Genomic DNA, 15148 nt, shown 5'->3' on the forward strand with positions numbered 1-15148 from the left:
ATTTTCTTTTTTGGGTCTACTATGTCTTTAAATATCAAACATCAAATGAGTGAATGGAAGGGATGTTTTATAAAATATATAAATAGTGCTAACATCAATAATGGAGATTGTAAAAGAGAATTAAATTAGCCTATCACTCAAAAACCCTGTCTATCGTTAACCTTTAGATGTTTTCACTTGTAAATAACCACTGGGTAAGCGGCCAATAACAAATACACACACATATATATACACACATTCCTTTGCTCTGCTTTAAATAACTGGCCTCATTCTCACAGTGAAAAGCAGCGAGTTTACTCTGAGTAAACCAGAATGCTTGTTTAAGGGCCTGAGTTTCAATATTGGCCTTTAAAAAAGCCCACAGCTGCCACCTCTCCCTCAAACACAGACACTCACTTATACACAGTGTTCTCTTATCACTTTCCAACACAACCTCTAATTGGTATTTCAAAGTCTTTGACTGGCAAGACCAATTATGCCAACTGTGTCTCACTTGGCTTTTTCTTGTGTAGAAGGTGCATGGAAATTTTGGAGAAGATTTGGAAAATTATTAAAAGGTATGGCAGTGGGTTGGCGCCAATAGCCTAGTGGTTAGTGCGTCGACATATAGTACCCAGGTGCTTGCGGCGACTCGAGTTTCGATTCCTGACTTGAGGTCCTTTGCCGATCCTTCCTCTCTCTGCTCCCCACACTATCCTGTCTGTTAATCTCCACTGTCTTGTGATTAAGGTGAAAACCACTAAATAATTATTGTAAAAAAAAAAGGAATAGCAATGGGAAAGCGACTGGGAAACTAAAGGTGTGGGGTGTGTGTGTGGGGGGGGAAGTCATTTTTTCATCTTCATGTTGTTACAAGCTAATAAACAGTAAAAATTGAAAGAGAAAAAGAAACAATGTATTAAAATTTGATTGAAAGTTGGGTTTGTCCACATGTCTTTCCACAGAAAGCTGACACTTCAAACCAATAAACTGTTGATCATATAAGCATAAGCATATCATGTCTGTTTAGACGACTTGCATTAAACCTCTTGATTATAAACATTTTGAAACCATGGAGTTTCGGGTCAATAAACATTTCAAGGTAGGAAATCTCTCAAATGACATGAGGGTCTACAATGACATCAGGGTCAGCAAATGATGACAATAAATTTCATTTTTGGTGAACTAACCCTTTAAATGGAATTAAGGAAATAAAAATAAATCCAACAATAATTTTTTAAAATGTGCAGTGTGTACAATTTACCTTGCGCAGTACTGTAGTCGTTGAACTACACTGTAAAAAAATATATGATCAATTCGTTCTGACAGCAAATGTTTTTAGTTGTAACTTATTAAACTTATTAAGTTAATCATATTCTAACTTAATTATATAAGTTACGCAAACTGTTTTAAGTCAGTTTAACATAATAGAAGTTCAATGGATTCATAAGATTAATTTGATTCAGCTGTAGGTACTGCAGTCCAAATTCTAAATATTCTAAATACGCAAATAAACATTGCCGGATTCACAACACAAACAACAGTTGGCATGGCTGACAATTAAGTCTTATGTTTGTAATGTTTTTACTATTTTATTATTTATTACTAATTAAAAAACATTTCATGTGGAATAGCTGAAAATTAGTCACATTTCAGAGGTTGCTTCTGCGTCACATTTACGTCCAAGTCGGCGTACATTAAAACAGCCTTTATAATTGAAATGAATTAGGTTGTTTGTTTTTTTTAATTATAATTGTTTTTTCAGGGTTTTCACCTTTAATTGATAGGACAGTAGAGAGTATTGACAGGAAAGTGTAGGTAGCAGAGAGAGAGGAAGGATCGGGATAGGACCACAAGGCGAAGAATCAAACTCAGGTCGCCGTGAGCACCAGAGTGCATGTGTCTACGCACTAACCACTACACCACTACACCACTGGCGGCAATGAAGTAGGTTGTTTTTAACCAAGGTTACCAAGGGTACCAGAACATAATTGGGTACAGAATGAGTGACTTTAGCATTGTTTTTCACCTGAACAACTATGTTTACTTAGCCTGTTTCTTAAATAACTGCAACATATTGTGGTATTTTTAATCTTAAAACGTACATACAGCACCTTTAAATAAACTAAAAATAAATTAAACTAAACTTAAATAATAAACAAAACACAAAGATTTTATTGTAAAATAATTACATAGGCGGAAATGTGTATAAAACTTCAGAAATTTCACACTGACTACGTTTACATGGACACCAGTAATCGAATTACTTGCCTTAATCTGAATAAGACAATAACATAATAAAGGTGTTTACATGAGGTGCTTTTAGAGTGCCCCTTTCATGATCCTGTTTACGTGTTATAGCACATAATTCAGTTAACATCATTGCATCAGCACACTATCCACATTTCCTCCTGAGTGTCATGTAATTTTGGGTGTTTTATTTCTCATTTGTCAACTTTAACAGCAGTTTGGCACTTTCACTTTCATTTGGGAACATCTCATTTATGCCCCCATGATGAACGAGATATTAGATGCGAGTATGAACTGCTGTAAGAGTATAGTTTTATTGTAATTTGAAACTGCACGCCATATGGGAAAAAACCTCGACATTTCGCGATGCAGGTGTCTGTGGCCCTTCACTGATGCAAAATGTGGTGAAAAGTCCTACATGATGGTAATACTTTGAGTAAGGTGTTTACATGTCTGTGCTGCACTTCAATAATGCGACTAAAATCCGCATACTCCACATGTCTTAATTCGATTTTCACTTTAATCTGATTAAGGTCATAAACGAACTAAATTAATCAAAAATCGCTGTTCACATGGTAGACTCTTAATCAGAGTAGTGTCTTAATTGCATTAAAATCAGATTATTGGTGTCCATGTAAACATACTCACTGTGTATACAACTTCAGAAATTTCACACTCACAGGTAACGCTATAGCTTTGATTTGATTATCAATCTCAGTCACATTATTAGATCTCTAAACCACAGCAGCTTGTCATCCTTGCAACAAACAGAGCAGCATAGAAATCAGATAATAGATGAGGGTGGGACAGTTTGGCCAATTTTAAAGTCTGTGGTGGTTCCAGCCCTGCTGCACATCAAATTCGAAAACAAATGGTAGCTGACCACTTACTCATACGCTCACAAACACACCAGGATTGGCACGCTTCTGGAATGTTCAACTAGATTTCTGACACGTTTTCCTCTCAAAAACTGCTCCTTTGTGGCTTGCTGCATGAATTTTCCATGCATACGAGCAAAGGGGAGGAACAAAGCCTGATTAGCCCCATAGACTTTGTGTATCTAGTTATGTAATAAATCTGGCTCTTACTATTTTGTCTCTAAATCACCGCAAGCACTGCACTAGTATTTGAGTAAAGAAGGATCGCAGACTGTGCTGCAAGTAAAACCAAACTAAATAAAGAGAAGGAACAGAAGTAACCAAAATATGAGAAAATATGTGACGCTTGCATGTGAAAGAGCAGCGGTTTATGTATGTGTGTGTGTGTGTGTGTGTGCGTGTGTGTGTATGTATGTATGTATATGTGTATGTGTGTGCGTGTGCGTGTGTGTGTGTGTGTGTGTGTGTGTGTGTGTGTGTGAATGAAGACTGAAATAGTGCTGGCATCATTCTGGGCACTCTGCAGAAGTGCAGGATGGTTTGGGGTTTACACACCTCTTGCCACAGAACCCAGATCCTGGCACTCACAGACAAACAGAAGGACACAACAACAACAAAAAGGAGGCTGCTTTCTTGGTACTTGACAAACTGCTAATGACAACCCAGGCTCATAAAAATGCCTGCAGCAACAATTTTGCTAAATTTATATGACGCAGCTTCTTGCATTTGTCATGCCAATTTTTAAAAGTAATATGTCAACTGAGTGGTGCTAATAAGCATTCAGTTTTATCCGAAAGATATAAACAGGACTGTAAGAATGTTTTATTACATTAATTTATGCACATATTGAGAAATGACATGGCTGATGAGTGGGGATAATGCTTTATCCCATTTTAAAATAACACACCAAGTACAATAAACCTTATTCTAGTCTTAACAAAGTGTTACAGAAGAAGAAAATGCACTTGCTGAATTAATCATACCGGGACTCGTACCAGTGAGTTCTGCATCTAAAGTTTAATGGAACAGATTTGAGTTACTACCTGTATACATACAGTTAAAGTCTGAATTATTAGCCGCCCTTTGAATTTTTTTAAATCTTTTTTAAATATTTCCCAAATGATGTTTAACAGAGCAAGAGTTTTTTTTAACCATTTTAAGGTCAAAATTATTAGCCCTGTTAAGCTATATTTATTTCTGAAAGTCTACAGAACAAACCATGATGATATAATAACTTGCCTAATTACCCTAACCTGCCTAATTAACCTAATTAACCCAGATAAGCCTTTAAATGTCACTTTAAGCTGTATAGTGTCTTGAAAAATATCTAGTCAAATATTATGTACTGACATCATGGCAAAGATAAAATAAACAGTTCTTAGAAATGAGTTAAAAAAATCTTCTCTCTGTTGGGAAAAAAATAAACAGGGGGGCTAATAATTCAGGGAGGCTAATAATTCTGACTTCAACTGTACATGCATATATACACTAATGTGAACTAACAAACTAATATACATATATGTAAATGTAAAACGTTCATTATTTTGCTAATATTTCCCGTGATGTTTAATGAAACAAGTAATTTTTACACAGTATTTTCAATAAATTTTCTAGATTTTTTTTTTATAAATAATTTTTTTCTAGAGAAAGTAATATTTATTCTAGCTTTGCTGTTCTCATTAATATTATTATCCCCTTGTGATTTTTTTTTTTTTGATCCAATCATTTTATCTAATCAACCTAACTTGCCTAGTTAACCTAGCCATATGCAAGCTATATCTTTAATTAGCACTTTAAGGTGAATTCTAGTATTCTAAGTATTCTAGTAGCTACTCTCATCATGGCAAACACAAAAGAAAATAGTTAATAGAAATTATTTATTAAAACTATAGACTCTTTTCACATTTTCAGGATTCTAACGGAAGGCGTTATATATTAGTAAACTTAGAGCACATCAGAGTGAATAGGAGAGTAAAACTACTTATTTTTTTTACAATCTTATTTGCTGAAATAATAAAAGAAAAACTTCACAATAATGTTAATAAGACTTTCAGAAAAAGGAAAAAAATTGAGACTGATGTCAGCAACCAGAGGAGAGAATAATGTCAAATTTACTCTCAGCCCTGTATTAGAAACACTTTGCATAACTGGTAATTCGTTTTTTGTAATTTGATACAAAAGATAATATAATACATTAATAAATGCATATAAATGTTCATACGTTTTTTAAAAAAATTAAAAAATAGGATTTTACATTATGATGACCGATAAATGAAAAGGGTCCATTTTGTTTTAAAATGTGCTGTAAATTTCTTCTCTTCATTAAACAGCGCTTTAGAATCATTTTAAAAAAGATTTAAATTTCACAGGAGGACTAATAATTTTGACATCAACTGTATATATACAGCATATTAGTTTGTCAGTCGGTTGTAGGAGTTTTGGTGCTCGGGGCGACCCAAGTCCAATTCCAGGTATGGGGTCCTTTGCTGACCCTTTTCCCCTCTATCTGCACCCCATGCTTTTGTGTCTGTATTTCACTGTTATAATGGTGTTAAACCCAATTGTCCAAATTAGTACAACTATTTTGATAAACCACAGCACAGACTTGTTCAAGCAACTATGTAAGTGCATCTTTATTATCTCCCCTGTAAATTTTAGAGGACCTATTTTGCAAAAAAATCACTTTAATAAAGGGTTTAAACTGCTCCCCATGAGTTCCTGTCAATTCTCTATACTGTTCTATTCATTAAAGATTAAAACGCTTCAAAAATGATTTAAACACAGTTATGTGGGAACAGTGTGTGAATACAGCTAGTCTAAAGGTAAAAATGACTTAATCCTATTTTTTCTATAGAAACACAAATTTTTTGCACATGTCATCAGAGCGAGAAAGCCCTGCCCCTTAGTGACGATCTCTCCCTCATTAGCCTAAACAGCCCTGAGTGAGATAGCCCTAAAGTATTTTGAGCTGAAACTTCATATAATCACTCTAGGGTGTGTATGTAGACTTATTTTACATCTTGTAAAAGGGGCATAATAGGTCCCCTTTAACCTATGAGAAAAATAATAAAAGTTGTTGATGTTCTAGTGTTCATTTGAACTGTAAAGGTTGGTAAGCTCACGTTTTTCTATTGAACCTTTGTAAGCTAATGAAACTGTCAGTACAAATCAATTATTCCCAAAAATATAAGGTAGAAACTAGGGCTGCACGATATATCATTTGTGCATTGATATCTCAATGTGCGCATCCGCGAAGGTCACAGCAAAGGTTAAGCAATGTTGAGTCTGGATGATGTTAAGTCTACAATTCAAAGCAAAAATAAAACGTTTTAACTTACCCCACTGCCAGATAATTTAGCTTGTTTTGAGGGCTAATAATTAAAAAAATAATTTTGCCTCATTTTATCTGAATTTTAAAACAAAATAATAGTTTTTTAGATATTTGGACTAGAAATGACACAAAGCAAAGTAAGAAAAGTATTTTTTCCATTGTGATTATTCAATTTCTGTCCCTCAATACAGTTAGACTCCACAGAAAACCGTCAAATAGAGCTATCTTCTATTTAATTCTATTTAATAACTATTTAATCTTGTGAAACTGTATTTACGTCGTAATACTTATCTCAGGAAAATAAAATATCGCAATATCAGATTTTTCCAACATCGTGCAACCCTTTGTTAAGTAAGATGATTCGATGTTCGTGTATGTCTTTAGATGCCTGATCTTCCAGACGGTCTGATGAATTCCATGACTGAAACCACAAAGACGAAGTTGGAGAAAAATGTTATATGCATCATCTTGACAACTTAGTCAGGCTAAAAGCATAAAGTAAAATACTTCATGGCAAACTCACTGAGGCCATTAAAAAAAGATTTATCATAACGATGATTACAGCTTAAATACCGTTTGAGACTTGCTGCAATGCTTATTTCCACTGAACACTATGAACTCTGGACTCTGGACAAGGATAAGCTAGAAACTGAAAGAGCTTGTGAGGAGAGTATAATTCACTAAAGGACTCATACGATAATCAGAGGTATTACTAACATTCAACCAGGGTTGTATTTCGAAAGATAACGTTGTGGAGGTTGTGGGAGCTTCTTGTCTGTTTTCATAATCTTGTAGACAGACAGACAAATACTCAGATTCTTGTGAAAACAAAAGGACTTGTGTGAGGAAATAAGGGTAAATACTCATGTAGGAGTGTCCACAGTATAGACATCAGTGATTATTCAGTGTAGGGTTTGGGTTAGAAAAGTCAGGTTTTGGAAATCTAAAAATTCTAAAAGTCTCTGTGAGAGAGAGTTTTTAAGTTTTTTATGATTATTGAATGTAAAAAACTTTCACTTGGCGTTGCCATATCAGATTACAGCTTCTTCCTAAAAAAATGGTCTTAATAGCTATGAATTCATTTGGGTTTCTATGATGATATCAAAACACATTTACATTCAAAGGTTTTGACTAAGTTTTTAAGAAGCGTATTAATTAATCCTAAGTCAAGTATAGACATTTATAACGCTACAAATTATACATATTTACATTTTTGAAGTAATATTTTACTGTAGGGATGGCATGGTGGCTCAGTGGTTAGCAATGTTGCCTCACAGCAAGAAGGTCTCTGGTTTAGGTCCTGGCTGGGTCAGTTGGCACTTCTGTCTGGAGTTTGTATGTTATCCTCTTGTTCGCGTGGGTTTCCACTGGGTTCTCCGGTTTCCTCCACAGTCCAAGGACATGCACTATAGGTGAACTGGAGAAACTAAATTGTCCATAATGTATGAGTGCTTGTGTGAATGGGTGTTTCCCAGTACTGGGTTGCGGATGAAAGGGCATCTGCTGCATAAAAGATACGCTGGAATAGTTGGCGGTTTATTCTGCTGTGATAAATCAGAGACTAAGCCGAAAGAAAATGAATGAATGAATGAATGATTAAATGTTTTACTGTCTTTTAACAAAATAGTAGTCCAATTAATCCATGTTTTAGTTCATGTAGCCCTATTAAACATAATGGTCTCAAATGTAAAAAAAAGAACATATATAATCTTTTTTAAAATTTAAAATTAATAATAAAAGTAACATGTGTAATTTTAATAATAATAATAATAATAATAATAATAATAATAATAATAATAATAATAATAATGAAATCACAATATTTATTATTTAAATGTAATATGTAAGATTTCATTAAAAAAAAACATATTGCTTTTAATAATTGGTGGTTCATTTCACCCTGATAAAGCTGAGACAGGAAGGAACGAAGGTGAGTGAGTGAGAGACTGAGCGAGTGAGTGAGTGACTTTTAATTCTACTTATATATATACAATTTACATCAGTACTGTTGTTTACACGGTTCCTTATACTGTTTTATTGTGTTATCACTAATTATAAAGCTTGTAGATTCAGATTCTAAATCAATCAATTAGAATTTAACATCAAAAGGATAACTATAAAAATAAATACATTAGCTGACCATATTGTTCAGTTCATTCTAAGAAAGTGCAGCAGTTTTGTCATCTTCAGCTTTAAATTGGAATTTTTTAGTACAACAGCTGCAAACAAACTACTCTAATGAACTGATTCCAAAAATTCCTTTGCTTTGTGTCATTAAAGGGACAGCTCACGCGCAACTGAAAACTCTGCCATCATTTACTCATCCTGAACTGGTCACAAACCTGTCAGAGTTTCTTTCTTCTGTTGAACTCAAAAGAAGATAGTTTGAAGAAAGCTCAAAACCTGTAACCATTGAATTCCACAGTATTTCTTTTTTCCCCTATTATAGAGGTCAATGGTTTCCGCTTTCTTCAAAATATCTACTTTAGTGTTTAACAATAGAAGAAAGAAAATCATAAAGGTTTTGAACCATTTTAGGGTAAGTAAATAATGAGTAAACTTTTATTTTGAGGTTACCTATTGACCTTTTTTCTTTACGTACAAACAGGCGAAGCCATTTGAATCTCTTTAGCTCTAGAGCCTTCCGGTCTCATTTACTTCCATTCATTTTTAGACATTAAAGCTTGTTATGCTGCTTGATGATGCGAATTGATATTTTCTTATTATATTATTCTCCTTTTTATATATAGTCATGAACACACTTGTTTATAGAGCAAGTAGTTTGACCATTTTCTGACGTTTAATATTCCTAGTCATTTCTCCCATAGGCAACTGAATCAGAAGTTCTAAAACAATGGCAAACACGAGCGCACTTCCACATTTTAGAATAAAGTTAATACCTCTTACATTAAAGAGGCGGTGTTGACTTGATGATACATTACATTTAGAGTGATTTTTACAAACAGCCTCACATAACCTGGCCTTAACAACATAAAATATTATGTGGCAAAAATTACGTTTGCTATTTAGAAAGCAAGTCAACTATCCCACATCCTCATACACTCATACACTCACACACATCACAAACCACTGACAGTTTGGTCAGTTTTTGAGCTTGATGTGCGTGGACTTCTTTGGACTTCCAAAAATGTAGCTTTCACCCAGCCGTGACTCAGCTTCCTCCTTTATTTTTACTGCATTTGTTTATTTTTGGACTCGACTCATTCAAAAACACATGGGCATCCAGCAGACAAAATTAGAGAGCACAAGAGAGCTAGGAGAGACAAACACACCCCAAATGAACCTGTTGAGAGGCAGACCTAAAATAACGATCACTTTCATCACAGCAATTCTGATGAAAAACCCAGGCAAACATGTTTGAGCTAAACATACCCACACACACACTTATAGACATACACTCTGAGCAATGAGCATATCAGCTTCTGGCATTCTTTACTTGAAATAACAAACTAGAGCACTGGTCCTTTACAGAGGGGGGTTTCTCGCACTAACATACACACACAAACTATTTTAGTGGTGCGTCGCCTGCGACTGTGCGTTTATGTGAACAAAGAGAATGTGAAAGTACAGTATGTGTGTGTGTGCTTAAGAGAAGAGAATATGTTTGTGTGTGTATGTGAAGTCCAGATCTTGCTGCGTAGACTTTATGGCACCATGCCTTACCACATCCAATCTGATACAGCTCTGAGCAAGAGCTACCCTGCCAACCAGACAATATGCAGAAGCCATTACCAAGAGCGAGACAGAAATATAGGGGGGAGAGAGAGGGGCTTATTATTGCGTTTCCACTTAAAGACTCACTTGCCATTTATTTCCCCATAAAAAAATACTACATCAAAGGGAGAGTTCACGCAAAAATGCAAAAAAAATCATGCTGTAATTTATTCATTCCCAACCTGGGGTGCGTTTCCCAAACAACGACATAACTCGTGGCTGAACTATCATAGTACCATGCATTGTTTGGGAAAAGAACGATGTAGTGAGGAGTGTTTACCAAAACCTTAGGTTCTCTGTCGCAGATTCATCATTTGAACCACGTTGGTTATAACATAAAATGACCTTAATGATGCTCTAAACGGGGTGGAGTAACTACTTCTTTAGAGAAAATCCCCATACTTTTCGTGCAAATTATATTGTTTTACAGGCACACGCATTAAAAAAATTCTAATATTAGTTTTGGTAAAAACATGCACTCGCTTTCCATATTAACTGAAATATATGTAAACCGCACACACAGGGCCTATGTGTTTCCTTTACAAATATTATTGAGAATATTCCATAGTCCAGTCTAAAACATAAAACCACTTAGCTATAACTCTAATCTCATATTATATAAATTGTTAATCGTCGTTAATTTATCATTATTGATGTTATTATTATTATCAAGTAGGAAATTATTTGTTTATTTTTATTAAAGTCTACATTTACAATTTGACACATTCACACCGCTGCAGAAATGTTCTAACCAACAGGCCTTTGTCATATACAGTACAGATACATTTCGTCACCAGTTCTGTCTGCGTTCTGAATGATTTTGAGATAATGAGCGTCAAAGTTTTTGCATTCCATAACAGACGGTATGTGTGTGTAACATTTGTTTTTTTAAATAAAAAGTCCTAAAATGTAAACAACTTATAAAAAAAGCATTCCATAACGTAAATAATTTGTCATTTAATAAAAATATGTCAATAACTCAATTTTGACAAAAATGTCAAATTGAACCTTATTATTCTAAGGTGACGATTTCTTAATAAATAACCTACTATAAATTAAAACCAATAATGTATGCTATATATTTTTGTTTTCACAAGCTTTGGAGACGTAAGATAAATCCCGCTTTTGAATAATAGGTCACCTATAGCTTTCGTCATGAGCTTCGGCTGCGTTTAAAAGGGCATAAATACGAAGGGAACGCAATTGTCAATACGAAGATTGCCAAAACGGAACTTAAAAAAATACTTGGAAAGCAAATTACATGTAAGAGAGATAACTTTAATGGCTTTTTTAATCATTCCAAGTTTAAATGTTGGAACGTTCTAAATGAATAGGGGATAGGGAGATAACTGGAAATAGAACATCCAGGAACTAGGCTTCTAACTACTGCTCTAGAGGTGTAGATGGAAACGTATAAGTTTGCGACACAGTTTGCGAATGCTTGTTGGAACGATGAACTTGAGAAATGCCAAATCAATGAACTATGTTTGTAACTACAGAACTTGCGACCTTAGTTGGCTAACGATGGCTTTCAGAAACGCACCCTTGTGTGACTTTGTTTCTTCTGTAAAATCTGAAAGGGATGTTAGGCATACAGACTGGAGTCAATGTTTAATTAAAAAGACAATGAAACTGATCATTCTGAAAATGTGCTGTTACAGGTCTCATGAATTTAAAATAAAGTTTTTCAGATGTTAGTATCAGTATTGTTTGTTTTTAGGATATCTATAAGCTAGTGTGCTCCAAAACAGTGACAAAATTCCCATGTAGAAGATATAAAACTGATATAAACATGTAAAGCTTGTAGTTTGTCACTTTCGGTTAAATGGATCAATGGTTTTATTCAGGGAACCTCATACTACAGTTTCTCATTAAATCATAACCAATCAAATGCTCTCTAGTATCTGACATGCCCCGCCCCCTTCAAGACTCCTCTCATTTGCTGTTCATTTAATGCACTTGAGCTCAATCACTCTCACTGGCTGAGATAAAACAAAATGCTATTGGCTGTTTTTTAAAAAGAGGAGGAGCTACACTATGTCCCACCCTCTCTTAGTGTTTCGGTTGAGATTACATCAAACATGGAATAAAAATGCATATTTCAGGCACTTCAAGGGACCTTTAAATTATGCACCCTCTGGCTATCGAAGATAAAGGTGTTTCTTTTTCATCAGTGGGGTATTAAAGATGGGTTTTTTCAGCTGAACACTGTTCATACAACATAAAAATACTTTTGCTGCTGGTTTAAACTACTGAGTAGAAACAACTCAATTCTTAATTGTTTTTTTATAGAAATGCAATTTTATTATTATTATTTTTTTACTTTTGGGGAACAATTTAATTGTTTTATGTTCAATTCACTTAAATTTGTAAAAATGATTCAATTAACTTAATAGACTTATGTTGAAGGAATTGTGTGAATTTAGTTTTTTACAGTGAAGCTAATAGTTACTTTGAGACTTTGAAAGTCAAATATATATGCAGGCAAAACAAAATGTGTAATGATTGTTTTTGGATGAAACGGAACATTATTACATATATATATATATATATATATATATATATATATATATATATATATATATATATATATATATACTTACGTTAACGTGATACGCTAGCTTGATTCTGATTGGTTGATTAACATTTCTAAGGCTTGCAATTATTTTAAGGGAAACGCAAAGCTAAAAAAGTTCCCAGCAGGTCTTAACCGCATTGCAGTTCCATTTCACTACTCCACAGAATGATTTCTGTTTTTTGTCAGCCTACTTACAGTTGTCAAAAATCTAAATCAAAACAAAAGGCTTTGGGTGTGATTTGCTTACACATCACACAGCAACTGTCTGAAGACAAAAGCCTGACAAATGTCTTGAAATACAACATCTGAAGAGTATGAGTGTAGGGTGATATGGCAAAAATGCAATCTCGATAATAATTTTCCATATTGAACGATAACAATATATATATATATATATATATATATATATATATATATATATATATATATATATATATATATATATATATATATATCAGTTGTTAATGCATCCAGATTTTAAAAAGTATCCTAACAATTTCTGAAGCCACAAAAATTTGAGGGTCTATTAAATGGCATAACATATTTTCGGCCAATAAATTTTCGGTGGCCAAAATTTCGGTACATCTCTAATATCAACACACTTTTAGATTCCTATTGTTGCACAATTCTGCTGTGTGATTGGCTCTTAGATCAATATAGAGTAAAAAAGTCTAGAGCTTATCATCGTTTTTGACAAATTTTTGCACGATTCGATATAATATTGTGGGCGTCAGGGTGGCGCAGTGGGTGGCGCGATCAACTCACAGCAAGAAGGTCGCTGGTTCAAGCCCCGGCTGGGTCAGTTGGCATTTCTGTGTGGAGTTTGCATGTTCTCCCCGTGTTCGCGTGGGTTTCCTCCGGTTTCCCCCACAGTCCAAAGACATGCACTAAAGGTGAATTGAATATGCTAAATTGGCCATAGTGTATGTGTGTGAATGCAAGAGTGTATGGATGTTTCCCAGTGTTGGGTTGTGGCTAGAAGGGCATCCGCTGCGTAAAACATATGCTGGATAATTTGGTGGTTCATTCCGCTGTGGTAACTCCTGATTAATAAAGGGACTAAGTTGAAAAGAAAATGAATGATTTAATATTGTTTATCAACAATAGAATAACTGACAACAGTTCATTGAATTGTTTGCTTCAGGCATGCATATTTTTTTCTAATAATTCAATGGCTCATCATCAGTTATTCCTTACAAAATTCACAGCTTTAGCAAGTGTCTCTGATTGTGTTCATGACAGTCTGGAGAGAAAGCTTGTGTTCACATGTGAGCTAATGTTGATTTTAATGATTGGAGCATCCAACTTTGTGGTCATTATTCTTCATCTATGAAAAAAGTGCACTCTTGAGTATCCTAGTATGAAAAAAAAACTTTCAGCGTTTCAGAGTCAGCGTTTCTGACTCGCGAGCAGTTCTGCCAACAGATTGAACCAAACAGTTACACATAAACAAAAACCTATTTGCACTGTCTTACCGACTCTGAAGCCAGGCCCGGTCAGTGTGTCCGCCGACTGTCCGTTTTCACCGATGAGAGTCGTGTTGTTGCCCTGCTCGCAGGTGTCCTGACACTGACCCTTCAGGCATGTCCGTTTGCAGATGAGCGGCGCGATGACCACTTTGAAGCGCTCGCGGGTGGACGCGCGCTCGCCGCACAGAGCCAGCCGCGGGAGCGCGAGCCAGATGAGGAGCAGATGCGAGACAATCAGCGAGGGCATGCTGGCATCCCTCAATGCCAACACAGGTCATTCACGCTACAGTATATCCACGTAAAGCCTGAGCGGATCAGGCAGTCCCTCCGGGCACGACCGCTGAAGACGTTTTGCTGGAGCCCCGTTTGGAAAATGTACGCAAGCACGCGCTCTTTTCCCAGGCAGAGCTGGCTATGAAAGTCCTCGCGCAGAAACTTTTTCCTGATGCCTTCCTGTGCCGTTTCAAGTTAGAAACCTGAAAAATTACGTCCGGTTCTGTGGATAAAAAACACAGATTATCCGCGTCGAGGCCGTTTGGCGCATTTTTACAAGGCTTTTGAAAATTCTTACATGTTTTGAATGACAGCCTGGCAGCGGAATAAGGTGGAAACTCCTCATTCCCTAAAAGCCTCGTCCTCCTCCTTGCTTTCGGTCGCTGCGTGGATGGCGTGTGTGCGCGTATCGCAGTTTGGGAAAGTTTAGGAGGAGGAGAGGCATAGCAGGAGCCAATCCACGGGCAGCCGAGCTGGCTGAGGGCCAGAGCAGCACAGGAGCGAGACTCAAAGTGGTTTTGTTGTCGGTGCTTCTCCTCACCTTCTTTTCCCCTAGTTTCGCACTCATCAAGCGCTCGATGTGGCGGCAGCGCGCGACCTTCCGCTGCGGTCCCGGTGGGTAAACACAAAAGAGGACAGTGGCAATGACTGATGC

General features: G+C 35.7%; 1 protein-coding gene across 4 annotated transcripts in view; it reads right to left on the reverse strand.

Annotated features, from left to right (window-relative positions):
• Window positions 1-14898, reverse strand: part of ltbp3 (latent transforming growth factor beta binding protein 3) — a 72188-nt gene extending 57290 nt beyond the window's left edge. For 2 of the 4 annotated variants that reach the window (XM_056458358.1, XM_056458357.1), the window contains exon 1: window positions 14227-14894. In XM_056458358.1, coding sequence (XP_056314333.1) covers window positions 14227-14467 — 241 coding nt within the window. In that variant the 5' untranslated portion in view covers window positions 14468-14894. Of the gene's footprint in view, window positions 1-14226 lie in introns of all 4 variants that reach the window. The other 2 variants (XM_056458356.1, XM_056458359.1) reach the window with 2 other exon arrangements.
• Between the last annotated feature and the right edge of the window lie 250 nt (window positions 14899-15148).

The sequence above is a fragment of the Danio aesculapii genome, chromosome 5 (assembly GCF_903798145.1).
Source record: "Danio aesculapii chromosome 5, fDanAes4.1, whole genome shotgun sequence".
NCBI lineage: Eukaryota > Metazoa > Chordata > Actinopteri > Cypriniformes > Danionidae > Danio > Danio aesculapii.